The sequence below is a fragment of the Capra hircus genome, chromosome 16 (assembly GCF_001704415.2).
Source record: "Capra hircus breed San Clemente chromosome 16, ASM170441v1, whole genome shotgun sequence".
Classification (NCBI taxonomy): Eukaryota; Metazoa; Chordata; class Mammalia; order Artiodactyla; family Bovidae; genus Capra; species Capra hircus.
Window position 1 is genome coordinate 69,877,056 of NC_030823.1, and position 25,178 is coordinate 69,902,233.

Genomic DNA, 25,178 nt, shown 5'->3' on the forward strand with positions numbered 1-25,178 from the left:
GCCGTCAATGTGGGCTGGACTAAAGTGACCTGCTTCCAGGGAACAGAGTGAATACTGCGGAAGTGATGCAACATGACTTCCAAGGTGGATTTCTGCTGGAGTCACAAGAGATCTCAAGGTTCACAGAATAAACTATTTGAGAAAAAAGTAACACCTATATAGTTGAGTACAGAACCTAGCTTATTCCCTGACTCATTTGATATTAGCGAACTTTGTAAGAAGTTTTTGAAGTAAATTAGAGTCTTTAGAAAAATGTAAGGAAGTTTTACACTGTACTCCTTGGTGTCAATTTATGAAACCTATTTAGAAAGACTGTACCACCAAATTAACAGGTATTTACGACAAGTTCAGGTTTTTTAACATAGTACAAGTTGTATCTGACTATACAAGTATCATGGAATACATGAAAACTTTCAATCTCAACCACATTGGTATGTTAATTCATTCTCAAGAGAGGAAGGTCAGTTTCTCAAGAAACATGATGTTCATGATGAATTTTCAATGAGTTTATTCCTCGGGCCTTATACATGCAGATACATGATTTCTTATCATATAAAATACAAATATAAATTAGCCAAGCTCATGACATAGTAACAAATGCTAGTTTATTAATTTAGGATGAGAAATTATTCCAAGTACTATATCTGTCCATGGGATTTCCCAGGCAAGAATACTGGAGTGGGTAGCAATTTCTTCCTCCAGGGGATCTTCCCAACTCAGGGATTGAACCCACTCCTGCATTGGCAGGCAGATTCTTTACCACTGAGCCACCAGGGAAGCCCAGTTAAACCTTAAGCAGACCTATCAGTTCAGTTCAGTTCAGTTCAGTTCAGTTGTTCAGTTATGTCTGACTATTTGCGACGCCATGGACTGCAGCACACCAGGATTCCCTATCACCAACTCCTGGAGCTTGCTCAAACTCATGTCCATAGAGTCGGGATGCCATCCAACCATCTCATCCTCTGTCACGCCCTTCTCCTCCTGCCTTCAATCTTTCCCAGCATCAGGGTTTTTTCTAATGAGTCAGTTCTTCGTATCAGGTAGCTAAAGTATTGGAGCTTCAGCTTCAGCATCAGTCCCTCCAATGAATATTCAGGACTGATTTCCTTTAGGATGGACTGGTGGGATCTCCTTGCAGTCCAAGGGACTCTCGAGTCTTCTTCAAGACCACACTTCAAAAGCATCAATTCTTCAGTGCTCAGCTTTCTTTACGGTCCAACTCTCACATCTGTACACGACTACTGGAAAAACAGTAGTTTTGACTATGTGGACCTTTGTTGGCAAAGAAATGTCTCTTCTTTTTAATATGCTGTCTAGGTTGGTCATAACTTTTCTTCTAAGAAGCAAGTGTCAAATTTCATGGCTGCAGTAACCATCTGCAGTGATTTTGGAGCCCAAGAAAATAAAGTCTGTCACTGTTTCCATTGTTTCCCCATCTATCTGCCATGAAGTGATGGGACTGAATGCCATAATCTTAGTTTTTTGAATGAGTTTTAAGCCAGCTTTTTAACTTTCCTCTTTCACCTTCATCAAGAGGCTCTTTAGTTCCTCTCTGCTTTCTGCCATAAGGGTGGTGTCATCTGCATATCTGAGGTTACTGATATTTCTCCCAGCAATCCTGATTCCAGCTTGTGCTTCATCCAGCCTGGCATTTCACATGATGTACTCTGCATATAAGTTAAATAAGCAGGGTGACAGTATACAGCCTTGATGGACTCCTTTCCCAATTTTGAACCAGTCTGTTGTTTCATGTCCAGCTGTAACTGTTGCTTCTTGACCTGCATATAGATTTCTCAGGAGGCAGGTCAGGTAGTCTGGTATTCCCACCTCTTGAAGAATTTTCCAGTTTGTTGTGAGCCACACGGTCAAAGGCTTTGGCATAGTCAACAAAGCAGAAGTAGATGCTTTTTCTGGAACTCTCTTGCTTATAGGAGAAGCCAAATCATAACCAGAATGGTATCCAGTGTATTAATTTTCTACTGAAAGTGAAAGAAGTGAAGTCGCTCAGTCATGTCCGACCCTTTAAGACCCCATGGACCCCACCAGACTCCTCCGTCCATGGGATTCTCCAGGCAAGAATACTGGAGTGGGTTGTCATTTCCTTCTCCAGGGGATCTTCACAACCAGGGATCGAACCCAGGTCTCCCACATTACAGGCAGACGCTTTAACCTCTGAGCCACCAGGGAAGCCCAATTTTCTATTGCTTAATAACAAATTATCCCAAACTTTAGAGGCTTAAAACAAGAATTATTATCTATCACAATTTCATTGGGTCAGAGATTCAGACAACTTATCTTTGCTTCATGGTATCTAAGGCCTCAAGCTAAAAAAACTAGAAAACTAGGGACTGCAAACATATGAAGGCTCAATCACTCATATGTCTTATAGTTGATTCTGGCCTCTGGCTGAACGACTAGTTAGGGCTAGTGCCAGAACCCCCGTATGTGACCTCTCCATATGGCTTAAGCTTCCTCATCATATGGTGACTTGGTTCCAGGGGCAAGTGATTTGAAAGATCTAACAAAGAACAAAACATGACTTTTATGAGGAAAATTATAAAACTCTGAAGAAATATATCAAAGACATAACTAACAGAGATACATTTTGGATTACAACAGGGTGTTTTGCTAGAACTTGAAGAGTTGCTCTCACAATTCATCTGGAAAACCAAACAACCAAGAATAGCCAAGATGATTTTCAAGACAAAGAAGGGAACAGTGATCTTATTACACAAGGTAATTAAAACTAAATGGTATTGTGCAGGAATAGACAAAAAGACCACAGGCTAGGGAAATAAGGCACCTACAAATACGTGCACATACATAGAAGATATACAATAGAATTGGTGTTTAAAAAAAAAAAAAGTCAATGGGGAATTTCAAAATAAATTATGCAAAGACTACTTGCTATTCATATTAAAAAGTTAAGATTCCCTCACTTATTTATACATTTAATTCCAAGAGAACTAAAAAACTAAATGTGAATAGGAAAATTATAAAGTATTTAGAGTTTTCTAAACAACTCTGAATGGCATCTAGCACACACACACACAAAAAATCTATAAATCAGTAAGATAAAGAAAATAAACCTACAGAAAGGCATGTGAAACACAAAGTACCAATAAAGAAGAAAAGACATTTAACCACACTAGTTAAGGAGAAAAATGTAAATATATATAAACTGTATATATGAGTTTATGTATGAAATGCCATATATCATTTCATACTTATTGCATAAGGTTGACAAAAACTGTGGGCAAGACTTCTCTTTCTGGCAGACCAATCTTCCTATAGTAAACTACTAAAAACTGGACAAAATACATGAGGTAATGTCTTCAGATGCTGGAAAACAGGTAGTACAGGACTGCTATTTCTAAGAGAAGGAAAAGAGAGTGAGTTCCACAACTGCAACAGCTCTATTTGTAACTGCAGTACAGGAAGAAACAATACAGGTTCAAAATAGCAAACGCCAAATAGACTGAGCTAAACAGACATTAGAGATCAAGGCTCCTGAATGGCTGGAATTTGCATGGAAAAGTACTAGAAAGAAGCTAACTATACAGAAAAGGAATTTTCTACTTTTCTATTTGTACTGAAGTAACAGTAGGACATTTTTATTCTATCAATATTTATTCAGCAAGTCATTTTGAATGGTAACCAACCTTAGCTTCCTGGCATAAATCCCACATAATCATGAGGTATTATCTATGTGCTGCTAAATTCAATTTACTAATCTTGTGTATAAGATTTTTCCATCTATGTTCATAAGGGATATTGGTCTGTAATCACCTTTTCTTGTACTGTCCTTGCCAGGGTTTTTAATTAGGACTCAGTTAAATAGATGTAAGACTTACTCAGACTTTTGTTTCTTCCTGTGTCAGTTTGAGAAAGCTGTTTGTTTATTTCAAGGGATTTTCCCAACTCCTCTCCTCTAAGTTTTCAAATTTACTGGCATTATTATATACCTGTAAGCTATGAATTTCTAGATAATTGTAAGGTACAAATTATTACTATAAAAGAAGCTAAATCTTTTAGTCCACAGGGAGATCAACTTTTAGCAAGACAAGCTTAAGAGCTCCAGACCTGCTCTCCAGTGAAACTGATGAAAATCATTTAAAAAATAACTTTTTAAAGCCTCTGGAAATAATCCTAAGGCGAAAAGTAAATGAGGAATCATCTATCCAAGAGTATCTATGAATATCTGAAGCGAAAAGCCAATCTTAGTATCTGAACCAAGATAGCTTTCTCCCTTTCTCCTGTCAGCTCAGCTAGGCAGAAATTCCACTCCAGAGAGGTACACCCAAGGATACCTCTACCTCCAGCTCCCAGTCAGACAGCTTTCTTCAGGTATGGAGCAGAATGCTGGCAGTTCTCATTCTGCCCACAGCTACCTGTTGCTGAGGTCAACTCCCAGGCCAGTGTTGTCAAGAACGGTGTAAGTGCTTCTCCTACCTGGGTAGAAGTCCGATCTTCTACCCAACCTCGATCCATGGGACAAAGACTCTACTCTTGGTGCAGAACCACTGAGAACACTGGGGCTCCAATTACCTTAGTCTTGGACTATAAGGTTGTAGTTCCATACTGAAAGAGGAAAGCCAACAGAATCTCAGACGCCTGCCCCCTCTCCACCTCACATTCAGCTCCTAAAATGGGTTGTTCCTCAGAGAGAAGCATGCCATTTTCCCCACTCCTAGCTCCAGAGCTCTGGCTCACAAGATTTTGCCTGGGGAAGAGGGAGAAACAAGCCATAAATCAGCTGTTTTGTCTCTTCCCAAAGGAACTGGCTTCATTTTCAACAGAGCATGAAAAGTTCAAGCTTAAATTTAAGCTGAATCTCTCAAGACAATGGCAGTTGTGGTAAAAGGTAATAGAGAGATCTGTAGATTCAATGAGGATATAAGGCTAAACTCTAGTCTGGAGAGTTTGCAAGATAATATCAGATAAAGGAGCAGCTTAGAGGAGCCCTCCTGGTGTCAGAACAAATATCGAACACTAACATCAAGAACTATCCCTTCAAAGGAGGCTGAATTTGATTGGATTGCTGAACAATGATGCTCCACTGCATTGTTGAAAACAAGATAGCAGTTAGCGGAAAGTCACTGGAATTTAAAGTTGAGGCTGTGGTCAGGAAAAGACAAAAAGTCCTAGTCAGTTGGTCAAGAATCTGCCTGCAATGCAGGAGACCCAGTTCAATTCTTGGGTCGGGAAGATCTGCTTGGGGATAGACTACCCACTCCAGTATTCTTGGACTTCCCTTATGGCTCAGCTGGCAAAGAATCTGCCTGCAATGCGGGAGACCTGGGTTGGATACCTGGGTTGGATCCCTGGGTTGGGAAGATCCCCTGGAGAAAGGAAAGGTTCCCTACTCCAGTATTCTGGCCTGGAGAATTCATGTATAGTCCATGGGGTTGCAAACAGTCCGACAGACTGAGCGACATTCACTTTCACTTTCTTTTCTTGTCACAACTACTGCCATTTCCCTGGAGAAGGAAATGGCAACCCACTCCAGTATTCTTGTTTGGGAAATCTCATGAACAGAGAAGGCTGGCAGACTATGGTCCATGGGATCACAAAGAGTCGGACACAATTGAGCACGCCAAAAAAAAAAAGGGAGGCCATAATTGTATGCTTCCATTCATGCAAAATGTTTAGAATAGGGAAATCTATAGAAACACAACATAGGTAAGTGACTGCTTAGTGTAGGGATGGCAGGGATGAAGGGATAATGGAGGTAATAGTTAAAGAGCATAACATTTTTTTTGAGATAATGAAAATGTTCTAAATTGACTACAGTAACAGTAGCACTTATCTGTGAATATACCGAAAGCCACTGAATTATATACTTTAAAAGATGAACTTTATAGTACATAAATCATATCTAAATAAAGATGTTTAAAAAATTTAATCCAGTCCCTAAAATACTTTTATGTCAAATACCTAAGATGTTATTCAAAGAGAGTAAAAGTTTAAAGATAAATTACAGTTTAAAGATCATATACACATAATAATCACATAAACTTCATTCCACCATAAATGTACATGTTTACAACAGATGCTTAGAATATTCTTGTTTTGTCTTTATATTGCCTATACTAATTTAGCATACTAAATTAGACATTTTCATGGAACATGTAAATGAAAATTAAAAACCATCATGTAAGAGTTAATAATAAGAACACAGGCAAAACATTCTCTGACATAGACAAAGAGAAATACTGTATGACATTCCTTATATGTAGAATCTAAAAAGAAATGATACAGTTGAATTTATAGAACAGAAAGAGAGACCTACAGACTTGGAGAATGAACTTATGGTTGCTGGAGGGATGGGATAGTAAGGGAGTTTGGGAAGGACAAGTACATACTGCTACATTTAAAACGGATAATCAACAAGGACCTACCTTATGTGCAGTGCATGGAACTCTGCTCAAAGTTATGTGGCAGCCTGGATGGGAGGGGAGTTTGGGGGAGAATGGATACATACATAAATATGGCTGAGTTCCTTCCTCGTTCACTTGAAACTATCACAACACTCTTTGTTAACCAGCTATACCACAATACAAAATAAAAAGTTTAAAAAAAATTCTCTGACAGAAATTTTACTGGGGCTTCCCTGGTGGCTCAAACTGTAAAGAATCTACCTGTAATGCAGGAGACCGGGGTTTGATCCCTGGGTTGGGAAGATCCCCTGGACAAAGAAATGGCAATCCACTCCAGTATTCTTGCCTGGAAAATTCCATGGACAGAGGAGCCTAGCAGGCTACAGTCTACAGGATGGCAAAGAGTTGGACACGACTGAGAGACTAATTTTCTTTTCTTTTCTGACAGAAATAATATCAGTGATTGGTCAGTCTCCCAAAGCAACTGAAACAAAAGCAAAAACAAATAGGACCTAATCAAGCTTATAAGCTTTTGCACAGCAAAGGAAACCATAAACAAAATGAAAAGACAGCCCATGGAGTGGGAGAAAATATTTGCAAATGATGCAACCAACAAGGGCTTAATTTCCAAAATAAACAAATATTAAACCAACAGCTTCTACAATTCAGTAACAAACAAACAACCCAATTGGAAAATGGGCAGAAGACCTAAACAGACTTTCCCCCAAAGACATACAGATGGCCTAAAGGCACATGCAAAGATGCTCCTCATCACTAATTATTGGAGAAATGCAAATCAAAACTACAATGAGGTACCACCTCACACAGGCCAGAAGGGCCACCACCAAAAAGTCTACAAGTACTTCCCTGGGGGCTCAGAAGGTAAAGCATCTGTCTACAATGTGGGAGACCTGGGTTCAAGCCCTGGGTTGAAGATCCCCTGGAGAAGGAAATGGCAATACACTCCAGTACTGTTGCCTGGAAAATCCCATGGACTGAGCCTGGAAGGCGACAGACTATGGGGTCGCAAAGAGTCAAGACTGAGCGACTTCTCTTTTCACTTTTACACTGTTGATGAGAATGTAAATTGTGCGACTGCTATGGAAAACAGTCTGGAGTTTCCTCAAAAAACTAGAATTGCCAAATGATCCAGCAATCTCCCTGCTGGGTATACACCCAGACAAAACTATAATTTGAAAAGATATGTGCACACCTATGTTCACAGCAGCATTATTTACAATAGCCAAGACAAAGAAACAATCAAAATGCCCATGAACAGATGAATAGGTAAAGAAGCTGTAGTATTTTATATATACACACACATGCACGCACACACAAACACACAAACAATGAACTACTATTCAGCCATAAAAAAGAATGAAATAATGTCATTTGAAGCAACATGGATGTACCTAGAGATTATTATAATAAATGAAGTATATTAGAAACAGAAAGACAAGTATCATATGATACCACTCACATGTGGAATCTAGAATATGACACAAATAAACATATTAAATCCAACAGGCTACAGATATAGAGAACAGACTTGTAGTTGCCAAGGGGAAGAGGACAGTGCGGAGGGGAAGGATTGGGAGCTTGAGATTAGCAGATGCAAACTATTATATATAGGATGGATAAACTATAAGGTCATATTTTATAGCACAGAGAACTATAATCAATATTCTGATAAACTATAAACAGTTTCAGTTCAGTCACCCAATCAAGTCTGACTCTTTGCAACCTCATGGAATGCAGCATGTCAAGCTTCCCTGTCCTTCACCAACTCCTGGAGCTTACTCAAACTCATGTCCATCGAGTCAATGATGCCATACAACCTTCTCATCCTCTGTCATTCCCTTCTCCCGCCTTCAATCTTTCCCAGCATCAGGGTCTTTTCTAGTGAGTCAGTTCTTTGCATCAGGTGGCCAAAGTATTGGAGTTTCAGCTTCAGCATCAGTCCTTCCAATGAATATTCAGGACTGATTTCCTTTAGGATAGACTGGTTGGATCTCCTTGCAGTCCAAGGGACTCTCAAGGGTCTTCTACAACATCACAGCTCAAAAGCATCAATTCTTCGGCGCTCAGCTTTCTTTATAGTCCAACTCTCACATCTATACATGACTACTGGAAAAACCATAGCTTTGACTAGATGGACCACTGTTGGCAAAGCAATATCTCTGCTTTTTAATATGCTGTCTAGGTTGATCACAGCCCATAATATTAATGATAATATATAATACTGTCCCTAATATTAAAGTTAATATATACATATATACATGTATAACTAAATCACTTTGCCAAACGGCAGAAATTAACACATTGCAAATAAATTATTTCAATAACATTTTTTTAAAAGAGATGATAATAATAGCTTATTAATATGGCCATGTAAGGCTGGTTTTAAGAACAGTACACTGAATAAAATAATTACATTCAGAACAGCAATATAACTTGGAGTTTTCCCTTGTCATACGGTTTTACTGGTACTGTCTTAAATGAATAATATCAGAAAATCTAGTCTACATTCATTTCTTTCAAGACCTCAAATACCGAGAACATTGAAATCTTAAAATATTCATTATCATAAAATCTTCCTCTTCTTGTCCATTGTCATAAAAGTTAATATGATATACTAAACTTCAAAGAGATAACTAAATTATTTCAAGTTGTTCATTATTTAACATCTAAGAACGGTTTGAAGGTCTAGGTATCAGAAGTCATAACAGAAATAACAGCTTTATAGGTATAATTTTTCTTAAAAGAAAAAAGGTAACATATTCCCAAATACTGCTGCTCACATATTTGAAATCTAAAGTAGGTGCTCATATAAGATTCATGCTACAAATTATAGAACAAGCACCGTATCATAGCAACCCAGCAATACCACTACAGTGACACGCTGAGGATGCAATCCAAGATTCTAATTTAAGAAACTGGCACAGAATATAGGACATGTAGCTTTTTTTGGCAATACCCCTAGAACATTAATAACTAGGAGTCTAAAATCAGCTTTTATTTGAAACTTTAGAGGATCAAGCTATTACAAAGTAACAACGGAAATGTTTATTAACAAATGATTCATAGCATTGTAACTAAATATGACTTAGTTAAGGGTCTAGGATTTCCTTAAAATTGAAAATGCTGGGAAAATTGTAGATATCACATTTTAGGAATCTGAATATATGCACCCTACCAGTCTGATAATACATTCTAATATACAACTGTATATACCATTTTAAGAAAACCCCTGGAACACCATCTAAAACTTTAAAGACACAGATATTAAAACATAAATATTAACATGTCTTACTCAACTACCATTCAAATATGAGTATGTCCAGAACTACTACACTACAGAAGGGTTTAAGTAACTGCTCAATCTTTATCTCAAAAAATTCACTATGTTACTTTTTTTTTCCAATTAAAAAACCACTTTAAAGTAGATAAGAACAAGAAATGAAGATAAGCTAGTGAAGATAAGCTTAAATGAAGATAAGCATGTTACATGGATTTCTCGGAATGTAGAACCTTGAGAAGCAGAATACTGAAAAACAGGCTCCTAGGAGAATAAATGGAATATCTCTATCAATATGCTTAATCTGATTATAAAGCCTACTATTCGTTAAATACAGTAAAGGTTTTTAGAAGCACTCTTGTTGATGAAAGTGAAAGAGGAGAGTGAAAAAGTTGGCTTAAAGCTCAACATTCAGAAAACTAAGATCATGGCATCTGGTCCCATCACTTCATGGCAAATAGATGGGGAAACAAAGGAAACAGTGGCTGACTTTATTTTTCTGGGCTCCAAAATAACTGCAGATGGTGACTGCAGCCATGAAATTAGAAGATGCTTACTCCTTGGAAGGAAAGTTGTGACCAACCTAGACAACATATTAAAAAGCAGAGACATTACTTTGTCAACAAAGGTCCATCTAGTCAAGGCTATGGTTTTTCCAGTGGTCATGTATGGATGTGAGAGTTGGACCATAAAGAAAGCTGAGTGCCAAAGAATTGATGCTTTTGAACTGTGGTGTTGGAGAAGACTCTTGAGAGTCCCTTGGACGGCAAGAAGATCCAACCAGTCCATCCTAAAGGAGATCAGCCCTGGGTGCTCATTGGAAGGACTCATGTTGAAGCTGAAACTCCAATACTTTGGCTACCTGATGCGAAGAGCTGACTCACTGGAAAAGACCCTGATGCTGGGAAAGATTGAGGGCAGGAGGAGAAGAGGACAACAGAGGATGAGATGGTTGGATGGCATCACCGACTCAATGGACATGGGTTTGGGTAAACTCTGGGAGTTGGTGATGGACTGGGAGGCCTGGTGTGCTGCAGTCCATGGGGTCGCAAAGAGTCAGACACGACTGAGCGACTGAACTGAATTGAACTGAACTGTTTCATTTGGGGCCTCTGGGGAACAAGAAGTATTAAGTGTTTTTATAGATGGTTCTGATAGCTGTGATGAGTTTCGTCTTTTAGCTAACCCTACCTGCACCCCATAAGAAACACCTGCTATTGTGTTAAGAAAAAGGATTACTTATTTTAACAAGGTTGTTGAAGTTTCTAGAGCAAGTCCTATGATAGTCCACAAAATACCCTACCCACTCCCCTCCTCTATCTGACCAGAGATGGGCTTCAGGGTGGTGGTGGTGCAATTCAAGGACCCTGGAATTATATATAAAATACTGTATATATTTTCTGAGAAGATGATGGATTCCTTTAATTAGATTTTCTAAAAGATCCATGTATAATCTCCCTAAAATAAAGAACCACTACTCTTAGAAATTATTTTATCTCCTTTTATGGATAATATAAGGAATTTTCATAATCAAGGTTTAGAATTATTTGACTCAGCATTTCCAAAAATAATAAAATATAGTCAGAAACAATTCTAAATAGATTTCATTTTTTGTTTCAGAAATGTGCTATTTATAATATTTTATTAAAGTCAAAGTAATGAATTATAAAACAGCATACATTATTATATGATCTCACTAATGGGAAATCTAAGATGATGCTCAAATTTTTAGAAGTTTCTTCTGGCTAGGGATTTTTACTTTCTATCTTTTAAGATTCTCTTTTGGCTTGTTTTTTAAGAGTGAGTCTGTAAGTTTATACAAAAATAATAAAGCCATTATACAAGAAATAGGGAAGTTAAGAATATGACATTTCTTACTGCATAGTCTTTAAATGAGTTTATTTTAGAAAACCATGAAAACTGAGATTACTCATGACTCATTGCAAGTATTGTATCCTAAAATAGTCATTCTTATTCCACAGAAGAAACTACTTTCCTAGATTTTTTTTAAAAGCCGTTCTCAAAATATTAAAATATGTTATGTGTAAACTTACCCAGGTGGTACAAATTAAAAACAGAATTATCAAACTATATGAAGTACCAAAATCAGTGCCTAGGTATCTGGTAGGTATGTAAAAGCTGGGTTATTTTTTTAACCTCTCTTACATGAATCATAGAAATTTCCTATGAAGAAAATACTGTGAAAATTAAATGCACCTTTAAAATATTTCATTGTTACATTTGCTAGTTTATTTCCACTTCGGATTCAAATTTAGTCTGGGAGCACAAATGTATGTAGATAACTACTTAAGGAGATGACATATTGTCTAACTTCAGTTTTGGGGGTGGAATTTAGCAGTCAAGTGATAAGATGAATTGGCCCACTTGACTTTTATTATACTCAAGTCTCAATTATCTGACTCCAATTTATTTTCCTTCCTTGAATTGGGAAATAATGATTAGAAAGTACAATGTTAATGTGGTCACAGTTAAAAAAATTTTTTTCAAAACTATTTGTACATAGCACGTGTAGCGGGGAACAGAGAGGAAAAAAATAAGTGGACAGAATTTAATCAGTTTGTGATATCCCATAACAATTCCATAATTCCTCAAAGCTGCTGATTACAGATTATAACTTTTAACTGAGTAGAGACACCAAATTATAAATCTAGCTAACACAAATGTGCTAACTGATAAAAATTCACTTCATCTTGCTTCTCAGTACTCATTCATAAAACAGATACTCTCCAATTTCTTCTACAGAAAAACTTTATGTTACTTAAAAAATGGAAGAACTGTGCTGAAAGGAAGACCTGCAAAGAAGATCAACAAAGCATTTTTATTCCAGGAGAATTTGAGACGTAAAGATCTTTTGCTTTACAGGTCTTGGAAAAACCTATGTTCAGTACTGGCCTACCTGCCCAGGTCCTGTAAGAAATCAGTATCTTTCTTGTAAGGCTCTCAACTATTTCTCCTTTGCACTGTTTAGAACATAAAGTGCTAAAAATAAAAAATAAAGTGCTAATTTTGCTTTACTGCAGACAATACATATCTTCAGTTTCACATTAAAGAGGAGGAATTAACTGAGAAGATGAAGTTATAAATGACTTGCACAAGAATATAACCTATATGTTCTGGTTTCTTCATCAACAAAATGCTCAATTTGGAGCTGTACGTAAACTATCACTCAATTATAAATCATTATAAAATTGTAAATTACTGCCTGGCACAAAATGGTGTTTTTCTTTAAATCAATTTAATAGCATTTGCTTCATTATTTCACTCAATAAATATTAAAACCAAGCACTGAATGCCTAAATACTGGGAAGGAAGTTATGGATCTTAGGTCCTAAAGTATTTAACTTCTAGTCTAAAGGCAGAAAACAGTCAATTAAATAACTTACCCTATTCACGCACCTGTCCCAACATATTTTGTGATCACCTCACACATATATCAAGGATATCTTACCACTATATGATGTCTTGTACAGACATTGCACTCAATGGGGCTAGATAATCCCATTTTGGCCAAAAGATATAGTGGTCAGCATCTCAAACTACTAACATTTTCTAATAAACAATCTCAACATCTTTTAATTCATGTTTAGAAGTTACAGAAATTACCAATGAGCACTCTCTGATATTTATACCCAGGTTTCTGAAAGACATCTCAAACTTAGAATGTCTAAATTATAACTGTGAATTTTTCCTCCTTATTGGTTCTTTTCCTAATGTATTCCTTCTCAGTGGTGTTAGATCTATGCACTCAGCTAGCTGGAGAAGGCGATGGCACCCCACTCCAGTACTCTTGCTTGGAAAATACCATGGACGGAGGAGCCTGGTAGGCTGCAGTCCATGGGGTCGCGAAGAGTCAGACACAACTGAGCGACTTCACTTTCACTTTTCACTTTCATGCATTGGAGAAGGAAATGGCAACCCACTCCAGTGTTCTTGCCTGGAGAATCCCAGGGACAGGGCAGCCTGATGGGCTGCTGTCTATGGGGTCGCACAGAGTCGGACACGACTGAAGCGACTTAGCAGCAGCAGCTGTCCAAGCTAAAACACCTGGGAAATATCTCTGACTCCTACCTTTGTCTGTCCATCTCCTCCATATAATTCATCGACAGGTCCCAGCTTAGCTGTACTTTGAACACATCTCTTTTCTCCATCTTTATTGCTACCACCCAGCCCTAGCCATATCATATCTCATTTAGCCTATTAAACTCTTGACTGGTCCTCCTTCTAAAAACCTAGTTCTGCTACAATCCATTCTCCACCCAGCAGCTCAAGTGATACTTTTTTTGTCAAACTTCTTGAAAGAGATGTCCACACTTACTGACTTGGCTCTCCATTTCCATTCACTCCCCACCTTAGAGAACTCTGGTTTCAAGATCATCAACCCTCTGAAATGCATCTCGAGTCACCAGTGTTGCCTGAAGACTACCAAACTCATGGAAGCTTTTCAGTTCTTAAATATTTGACCTGTCAGCCACTCTTCTGACTGCTACTAGCGCCACCTCATCCCTATTTAAAAACACATTTTCTTCCTTTGACCACCTTGTCCCTACCCTCTCCTGTCCCTACTCTCTCCTATCTTCCACTCAAGCTGTTGCTCCTTTTCCTCTGATCATCATCTAAATGATGATATTCTTTGCCCTTTTCTTGTACTGTACATTTCCAGTAGGCAGCTGCTTCTACTTGCATCTCTTCAAAAATCATCTTTAATCTAAAGTTTCTAAATGCTGATTCCTAGCACAGCTCTTTCTACTTAGCTCCAGACCCAAATATCTAATTTCCTACTTGACTCTTCACTTCTATTTCCACAGGTAGTTCAACCCGTCCCACATGTAGAACCACTATCTTCTCCCACATCTGATCTTCTACTCTTTTTCCCTTTCAGTAAACTGCTGCTATACATCTAGTTGTCCAAGTCAGGAATGTATCATCATTGATTTTTCCCTCTTTCCAAGTCCCTGCTGTGATATCACTCACTCCTACTTAGACAAGGAGACCATTAGCTCTTGCTTGTGTTACTGTGCCAGCATTTACAGGCTTCCCTGGTGGCTCAGATGGTAAAGAACCCTGCAATGCAGGAGACCAGGGTTCAATCCCTGGGTCAGGAAGATCCCCTGGAGGAGGGCATGGCAACCCCCCTTCAGTATTCTTGCCTGGAGAATCCCATGGCTACAGCCCATGGGCATGCAAAGAGATGAAGCACATCACAGCCACTTACTTACCTCTAAGCATGCCCACATTGTCCTTGGCAGGCCTCTTAGAACCCACCTGTCTTGGTCTAACATGTCTAGTCTTGCAGGTCTCAGCTTACCTGTCACTTTCTCCAGGGAGATTTCCCTGATCTTTCTCCTCTTACACAAAATTGACTTGGGTCCCTTACATACTCCCTTAGGTTTTTACTGCTTACTCTTATCACAACACTTGTCGCTAATTGAAACCACCAGTTTACATGTCTAGATGTACCCCACCAGACCACAAGCTCCTAAAGACATTTCAAAAGAAAAAGCATTCATCATTTTATTAACTTTACTGAGTAAAATTTTAACCTCTACAATGGTTCACCTAAAATTTAAGCACTATGAACATCAAAGAGGAAAATATTTCTGCATTAGATTTTTTTCTTTTTTTATTAAATTTTAATTTTTACTTTACTTTACAATACTGTATTGGTTTTGCCATACATTGACATGAATCCATGTATTAGATTTTGAAAGCAAAGCATATTTCCAGTTTCACAGCAGGCAAACAAAATATTTTTCCTCTGGCTAATTAAAAGAAGAATGGTACTGCAAGTGAAAAAAAAAGCATATATCCCTATAGAAGTTATATTTTATTTTACTTATGACTTCAACAAATGTTTATCTTTAGAAAAGTCTGTTTAGAAAATTGTTTTAAAGACACCCCTCTTTGCTAAATCAAAATTCAGAGCTCGTGACAAAAACTGTCTCATCATTTTTACTTTATAAATTTAAAGGCATAGGATTAACCATAAGTTCAAATAATTATCATCTTCTGATAATAATTTTAATTCTAGAACATCCTTTATCAGTGAGTGTGAATCAAAGGCAAAGACCAATCAGAGAAAATGTATCATTTCTGAAGCTAGAATTAATATTTTACACTCCTTTACTACAAGTTAAGTCCAGTCTTTAAAAAAATTCTGGTTTCATAGAGCTAACATTTTTTTAGTTATTGTCTGTGCAGTTTACTCACTAACTAAGCAGATTCTGAGGGAGCATCTAACAGCTTGAAAACCCTATACTTTTTCTCCCTACCTTAAAGAAGGCTCTTGTGGTGAGAAAATAAGATGTTTATTTTATGTGTGTGCGTGTGTGCTTAGCCACTCAGTCGTGTCCAACTCTTGCGACCCCATGAACTGTCGCTTGCCAGGCTCCTCTGTCCATGGGGAATTCTCCAGGCAAGAATACTGGAGGGGGTTGCCATGCCCTCCTCCAGGAGATCTTCCCAACCCAGGGATCGAACCCAGATCTCCTGCATAGATTTTTTTTTAAATATAAATTTATTTATTTTAATTGGAGCTTAGTTACTTTATAATATTGTACTGGTTTTGCCATACATCAACATGAATCCGCCACAGGTGTACACGTGTTCCCCATCCTGAACCCCCCTCCCTCCTCCCTCTCCGTACCATCCCTCTGGGTGGTCCCAGTGCACCAGCCCCAAGCATCCTGTATCCTGCATAGAACCTGGCCTGGCGATTCGTTTCTTATATATTACACGTTTCAATGCCATTCTCCCAAATCATCCCACCTTCTCCCTCTCCCAGAGTCCAAAAGACTGTTCTATACATCTATGTCTCTTTTGCTGAAGAACAATGAAACTCTTTCCCAATGAAAGCTAAACCAGAATGACTCCTGAGGTCCTGTTCAGCACTGGGAGGCTCAACTAGACACAACAGCACAGTAAGGGAACCGTAAATGCAATTAGCAGCACCATTCCAGTAGGAGGAGTGAGTTCCCAAGAAATCCCTTGCCTTCAGTATCCGAGTTAGAAATAGGTTCTCTGGATTTTATGTGAACCTATGATACTCAGCAAACTACCAGAAAACCCTAATAGGTTTCTTTAAGAAATATGATCAAAACTGCAGGATTTCTAAAATCCACCATTACTCACACAAAAACCCACATGAATAAATTTCTTCAGGGAAGAGTTCAAAAACATATACATAAAAAGTGGTCTGAAACTGCTTATTAGTGAATATCCTGCTCAGACAAGTACAACTTATTTCATATAAATGTAGTCTGTCCAGTAAAACTCTTTTGGCACATCACGCAGGTTACCTGTTACATAATAATGCACTAAAAGTAATTATATATTTAAAATCTGTTCCTTTCATCTCCTTCAAGGACATCCTTATAAATAAATACTGAACCTTAAATTTAGAAACTACTGGAAATTAGTTATTTCAGTTTATCTGGTATTTATATACAGCTGTCCACATCTGGAAGTCAACCCAGTATTACTTTTCCACACAGATCTTACACAGTACCTTCCCCAGCAATAATGTTACATGTCACACCCATCACTGGCAAAGCCCCAGAAGTCAAAGTGGAAGTAAAAGTGAAGTCGCTCTGTCGTGTCCGACTCTTTGTGACCCATGTACTGTAGCCCACCAAGCTCCTCCGTCCATGGGATTCTCCAGGCAAGAATACTGGAGTGGGTTGCCATTTCCTTCTCCAGGCAAAGCCCCAAATACAGGAGCAAACAATCATCTGTTCCAAAACTATATCTACTATTTATCATGGTATTAAAAACCCAAAATTAATTTACTTAAAAAAACCCTGAATAAAGGTGTAAAGGGAGGGCTAACAGGTAATTTCTTAATCAAAACAGTGACAGCCTACATGATCATACTTGTCATGCACAGAACACTGTACTTTGGTACTATAACAGGATATGAAAACACAGGTGACTTCTGCTTTCACAAAAATCTTACCATCTCATTCTGGAGAGAGGACTTCACTAGGTAATGACTGAAACTGACTCAAAACAGCAAATCAGCAAACACGGGTATTATTCAAACTGGCTGGCAGAAAGGCCAAAGACAAGATACGGTTATAAAATGTAAACGGCCCCAGGTCACTGCTGCCCTACCTTCAGTTAAAGACTATGGTCAAGATTTAGAGGACAGATGTGAAAACCCTCTGAAGAAAAAATTTCTTTCTCTCTCTCTCCCCCTGCCTCAAAATGCTCTGTTTATTCTGCAAAATTCTGAAATGCTTCACAAATGTGTGTCATCCTTGTGCAGAAGCCATGCTCATCTTCTATAGTTCCAATTTTAGTATATGTGCTGCCAAGGCAACCACAGGAAAAACATTACTTGATGCTAAATAAATATAAGGCATTACCAAAAACACAGTTATGATCAACAATATCTCATTTGTTCAACACCTAATAGTCAATTTATACAGTAGTTATATTAGTCCTAAATCTTCAAGAGGTGGAACACTGCTGTGAACATCCAGCAAACAGTTTTACATTCCAGATTGGTTGGGATTATGTTACCCTGGATGACGGGATTAAAACTAGGCAAACTGCTTTCTTATGTTCTCACTTCTGCTTGACAGCTCAGCCACAGCTCCAAAAATCACAGAAAAAAAAACAAACCTGATCACCTTGTATCAAAGGATAACAGCGGAGTTTTAATTACGCTAACTACAACAAACTACAAAAGATCACGCCTAAAACTCCAGAATCCAACAGCATTCTCCCCCTTCAGGAAAGCAGCTGATTAGCCACAGGGGGCAGCAAAGTTAAGAGAGTGAAAAGTAAATAGCAGCAGGTGAAGTGAGGGCAGGAAATGTTAACAGGCTGGGTAATGAGCCATGAATATCTAGAGAAAAGCACAAAGTCTCAATTAATGAATTAAATCAATAGACAGATAATGTCAAACCAGTGATTCTCAACCCTGGCTGCACATTAGAATCATTCTGAGAGCTTTCAAAAATACAAATGCCTGCAACCTAGTTAGACCAATTTATTTAGAGTCACTTGAGGGTAAGACCCAGGCACTGATGTTGTTTAAAACTAAGAGCACAGCCAGGGTTGACAACCCTGCTAAACACATATAAATAAAAATAAGCTAGTCTTCATCCCTGTCTTTTTACAAGTTTAAAAAAGTTAAAATTCAAAGAATATTCAAAAATCTATTATTTCCCAAAGGTATTATTTTTGTTGATAAACCTGTCTTTGTCATCCAAAGTCTTTAACTCACTAAAGACCAATTCATCTTCAAGACTGTATCAAGGGAAAATACTATTCTTACAAGTAAAAATGATTAACTGAAGTTCAGAAGGGTTAACCAACCAGCCCAAAGTGACTGTGACTCATCAATAATGCATGAAGACAACTTCAGTCTATTTACCGGATGGTACTCTGTCCCAGTGATCACACTATTTTACTTAAACACATTTAACTGGAGTCTTACTTTACAGGCACTTCATAAAAGGATGCAAAGTTCAATTGAGAATCAGAGGAGGTAATAAAACTGGGGGGAAAAGAAATCTGACCCTAAACAGGAATTCTGAAAATGTTAAAGTAAGACTTAAATGGAAAAGTTTTTCCTTCGTGTGAAGGCCAACAATGACACTATATTAATTTCTCTAGAGGTATATCCTAAAAGTTTTTAAAAATTAAAATGTAAGTTGACTAGAAGAAATATGGTATTATTAATACTTCCAGAAGATAGCTGTAAAATGACTAAAATGTTATATATTCCTTTGTAAACACACTTTTAACATATTCAGGTGAATTTCAACTCTCCTTTAATGCTATCCCAATTACTAAAATGGGTTCTGGGTTTAGATGAATGAAATTAACTTTGGGGAAAAAAATCTATAAACCTTAAAAGTTGAGTGAGTAGTGTTCCTCACCAGCACAAAAAAGTCATTAGTTAGGAAATTTCAAATCATGTCAGTGCTCTTGTACCAGATACCCTAAAGACCACATCAGTTCAGCTGCTCAGTCATGTCGGACTCTGCAACCACATACATCAAGAAAAACAAACAAACAAAAAGTGTTCCATAAAGATAAGGGAACTCTTCAAATGAACACCACTACTACAAGCCTCAATACCTCCAGGAGGACCCAACTTCTAAGAATATAACAACCAAGAAACTGAGGAAATTTGGGAAATTCTTTACCTCATCTGAAGCGGACTTTAATCTCAACGCCAGTTTCTGTTCTTTGCCATTTACGGTCTGTCTCCTATGAGAGACTCACACCTATATAATTCTACTGGTTAATTCAATTTCTTTGCTTGATTAAAAAAAAACTTCTAACTATAGCATTCAACATTTAAAAAGTCATTTACTCTATTTCCATATCCACACTTATGCTGATGTATGGCTTCACCTCAGTGCACATAGATCATATCTGAGATCTGATGATAAATAATTTATACTTTACACTAGCAAAGTTTTACTATTTATGTGAACCCTTCATTTAAAAAATACTTTTAATTTGGATTTTCAAATATCAAAGAGAATGGGAACTAATATTCTTTGCCTATTTTTAGGAACCAATTACATTATTTCACATAAGCCCTACAATCCTAGGGAGATAGAAGTTTTTATCCCCATTTTACAGATAAGGAAAGCAACTCAGAAAGATTAAACTTTTACCTTTGACCCAGGGCTGACCCCAATGACCCAACTCGATTATCATCCTGCTCAAATGTTCATAAAGCAGGTTAACAGCAAAAATACTGAAATCATTTAACCTGTGTACCAGTGTTAACTGCCATCCAGAGAAATAATCACAGGCCTGAAACTAAGCTCTTTAAGTCTCAACGTCACATCTGGGAACAATATTGGTCTTGCACAGAGTTGCTGGGATAACACAATGATATGCAATTTTTGTAAAAATACAGGGTAGTGGATTCTCACACAACATTACCTCAGTAGGTGTGAAAAAGAAACAGATACCCGGGATTAGGTATTACACAACTTTTTGGACTGTTTCACTTATTATGATCGATATTGTTCTTATAATTTTAAAATGTAAAGAAAAGTATAAAATAATTTATAAATGTTGTTATATAACTGTGTAACATCTATTATTCTACCAAACCAATTCTTTCAGAGACACAAAACAGGTTAAACAGACAGAAAAACTTCCCATTAACAGGGTTTTTTTTTTTTTTTAAAGTTTCCTAGCTGTTGGTTACTAGAGGAAAAGTTTAAGGTAGAAAAATTAAGTACAATACTAATGTAAATATAAATACAGAGAGATGATTGATAGACTGTCCCTACTTTTATTTTCTCATACTTAGTTTTCAGAGGAACTTACAGAACTAACATAACAAATTTCAAGTGTTTTGGAAAAAAAATTGTTTTTAAGCTATACAAGGCAGATTGAGGGCCTATATAACAGTTTCTCATTTTTTAAAACTCCTTTTAACAAGGCTTGTTTTTAAAATACTTTCTCCAATAAAACATAATTTTCTCTGAACATTTTTACCATTAAAATTTTGCAACCCACTTACTAAGTTATTTTGCACAAATAAACTTCTTTGTATGAAAAAGTGGGACTATTTTTATTACCCACAATATGCTTTGAGGAAAATAGCTGGCACCTTTCCAGCTCAGATCCATGTGGACAAAGTGTAACATAAGCAGGTTGGTATAAACACTGAAAAGATCTTGGATGCCCACAGATATCTGAATCACTCCACTGTAAGATGGTATTTCAGAGCAGGAAGAAAAATTCTCTTTCATACACATATTACAGGGCTTTCCACTGGTTTTTGTTAAGGCCACAAATGGAAAAAACTACTACTGACAGAAAAAGCACACAACATGTGGTATCAAGGACACTGCCAAAGTTCTAAGTGAAGCAACTGAATTTTTAAAAAACCACTTTTCAAGCATTTTGGCATCTGGAGTAAAAGTCATTTTTCCTAATGGTGGGTAATCTAAGTAAGAATCTTATCCCTCAATTAAATTTACATAAATTTATCCTGAATACATAAATTTCCTTATAAAGATACTATATTTTCATGTGAAACACATAGATTAAATCTAAAATTTTAATTTTCTCTACTAGTGAGCAAAATACTATAAATAAAACACTTAATGGCACCTTCAACTTGTTGAACTATACACCATATAACTTAGATGATTACTGACTGTATATTTTTGCTAGGCTTTTAAAAGCAAAATAAAGTTGCATCTCTTGGCTTGAAGTAACTATCAATATATGTTTAATATTCAATTATTTTTATTAAATACAAATAAGTATTATATATAAAAGGACAATATAAGATAAACTTATTTGCAAAGCAGAAACAGAGATACAGATGTAGAGAAAAAACATGGACACCAAGCAGGGAAGAGGGTGGTGGGATGAACTGGGAGATTGAAAATGACATATATACACTACTATGTATAAAATAAATAGATGATGAGAACCCACAGGGAATTCTACTCAGTACTTTGTGGTGATCTAAATGGGAAGGAAATCTGAAAAATAGACGATATATGTAGAACTGATTCACTTTGTTGTACAGTAGAAACTAACACAATATTGTAAAGCAACTCCACTCTAATAAAAATTGATAAAAAATGAAAAAGACAATATAAAGACCCACAATATCTTACTGAAAAGCAAAGTAAACACATATGCAAGAAAAACACAAACACTAGCACCAAACCTTCAAACTGCAAAAATAATTTGCCAAATTACTGGGGAAAAAAACCAAATGTGTAAAAATAACTATGATGTTTTAGTTAAGTTTAAAATTTTAAATTCATGAATAGCAGTTCAATGTCCTAACAAGAAAGATAATATTGTTTTATAGCTATGACATCACTCAAGAATTAAAGTCTTGGCAACATCTACCATTCGTGGTCTACTGTAGGCTATGATGCCAATGTCTGAACAATTTTTGTATACTAAAGAGCAAATGATAAATGCAGTACCACAGGCTACTCATCTTAAATAAAACTTTCTTTCAAAAGCCAGTTTGATTCTGGCAGTGGGATGCTTAGAAGCACCCCAAGAAGCAGGGTAGTGTAGGATGTGAATGGGGCTCCAAAGTTACTGCAGGTCAACTGTGATGTGATCTGGGGTTTTCTTTAGACTCCTGGCCAAATTAAGACTGGATTCCTAGGCCTAAAGACAAATCAGAACCAGGCTGGCCTTGAACTGGATGCAGGAGCTCTTTGAAACTGATCGAAAACCTCCTGAACATTATCTATTTCGGTACAAAAACTTTCATTTCCTGGTCTTGCAAAACAGATGATCTAGATTTCTATCAGGTTTCTTTTGTAGAAAAAAAAAAATTCAAATGTTTAGGACCATTATCATCTTGTTCCAAGACAATGTCTATCTCATAAAAAGCAAAGACCTTAAAATTATAAAATTAAAAGGTAGTAATCCACACAAAAAAAAAAACTAGAACGTCAGGAACCAATTTCTTTTTTTTTTTTAATCCTCTAAACCTAGTGGGAAAAGTAAGTGAGCCAGAAGGAGTGCCAAGTTCTGTAAGGCGTTAGGCATGGACACCAATTTGAATTACTGTACAAATCTACAGAATCCCTGGAATCACTGCTTGGCGAACTAAGTTCCCATTTCATTGCAAAGCACCACGACCTACTCCTTAATACTTTTCCAACTCGACCGTGTGTACCTTCTCAGACAATATTTTAAATCTTTCCATTCTTTGGGCTAAAGAGTAACATTTAAATCTAATGACCCAGTAAGACACTACCCTGGTTAGATTTTTAAGCTTTTTCTTTATAAATCAATCTAAAGGCAGGTAACTCTTAACGGGTGTACGCATTAGGATTCCTAGTCCTAAGACTCTTTGGAAAGATCAGAGGAAAGTAAAAGTTACAGTGTGCGCAAAGACGCTTTATAACTGGAAAAGCAACAGATTAACTGAGAGGCCGAAAAGAGGAGGCAGGTCTCAGAAAAGTGAAGGTCGGAACGTAAGACAGGTTGTTACAACAAGATGGGGAAGGGCAAGACTCGAGGAAGAAGACTGAAATAAGAAAAAGTCTACCCCTCCAGACTCAGGAGGAGAGTTACAATCCCAAGGGCAGGAATCCGAGCGCGCAGGTGGGGAGGGAGGGGTGCTGGCCTCCTCCAAGAAGGGAAGAGTTAAAGTGAACCCAGATAAGTAAGGGGGGAGAAACAGCAAGACTCTTTTAACATCAAACCTGTCTGAATCATAAAGACGGTGGGAGGACGCCAAGGAAGGTTGGGGAACGCGAGCCCCAGGTGGGCAGAAGGAACCCCCCACCCCCGCGCCCGAGAAAGCAAAGGCTCCGGCAGCGCCGAGGAGAACCCGCGCGTTCCTCCCCGGGCTGCGCCCTCGGAGGTTACCTACCTTTGAGTTGGGGCAAGGGGTGCAGCTCCGGCTGGCTGCACTGGCTGCGGAACTGCGACGAGCCCTGCGAGCGCTTCTGCCTCTGCGCCTTGCGCACCGATTTCCGGGTGAAGCCGTCCACTTTCTCGGCGGCCGAGATGGCGGCGCTGGCAGCCCCCGCCGCCGGCGGCGGCGGCGACGACGACGACATCTCCGCGGCCCTGGCGCTTGGCAGCTCCGGCTGCGGCTAGCACGGAACGGGCAGCGGCAGGAGGAGGAGGAGGCGGGGGAGAGGCGCCGAGGAGCTCGCGCCCCTCCGCCCCGTGCCCCCTAGCCGCACCGCCCTCCCGCTCCCGGGCGCCCGCCAAGCTCTCTCCTCGCCGCCCGCCGACGCCTCACGGCCGCATCTCAGGGCCGGAGGTTCCCGGTCCCCGCCGCTCGGCGAGCTCCCCGGAGCTGGCGGGGGCGGAGGGGGGGTGGTGTGTGAAGAAGTTGTTGACTCCCGAGTTCCGAGGACGGGTGGACGGGAGCCCTAAGTTCAGACAACTGAGGCGAGGACGCGGACGTCGAACGCGCCTCTCGTCCCTGGCGGCCCGGGTCCCCGGGCGGCCGGCCCGCCAGCACCTCAGTGGCCGCTGCCAGGGCAGCCCGCCCTGTCTCGAGCCTCCTCCCGAGGCGCTGCCATCGCGGGGCCCCTCAGAGCCGCTGTCTCCACCGCCGGCGCTCTTCCCTGTCAGCGCCGACCCCTCATCTCCCGGGGCGGTGACCCGCCGCCCCGGCCCTGGGCGCGCGCGTGCGCGCGCGTACACACACACACACACACACACTCGCTCCTCGAAGCGCCCAGCGGTCCGGACCCCCTCCCCCACGCGCCCTTCCGCCGCCCACAGAGAACCCCTGGCGAGCGGCCGCTACAACTTGAGAAGGTGCTGTGAGAGGCGAGAGGCGGGCGGCAGCAGGGAGAGTGCGAGCGCGTGTGCGCGCGCGCGTTGGGGGCGCGCGGCCCGGGGGCGGGGCCTCGCGGGGGATGGGGAGGGAGGAGATTGACTGACAACTTCCGCGGGGTCCGGCCAGCCTCTCGGAAGCTCGGGAAGGAGTTGCGGGGTGGGGGGGTGGGAAAGCATGCCAGCTCCCTCAGCCAATCGCAGGGTGA

At 39.1% G+C, this 25,178-nt stretch overlaps 1 protein-coding gene across 1 annotated transcript in view; it reads right to left on the reverse strand.

Moving 5' to 3' along the window:
- The window catches only part of PPP2R5A (protein phosphatase 2 regulatory subunit B'alpha), a 66,862-nt gene extending 41,884 nt beyond the window's left edge, over positions 1-24,978 (reverse strand). Inside the window, exon 1 of the mRNA XM_005691015.3 lies at positions 24,047-24,978. Coding sequence (XP_005691072.3) covers positions 24,047-24,236 — 190 coding nt within the window. The 5' untranslated portion in view covers positions 24,237-24,978. The remainder of the gene's footprint in view (positions 1-24,046) is intronic.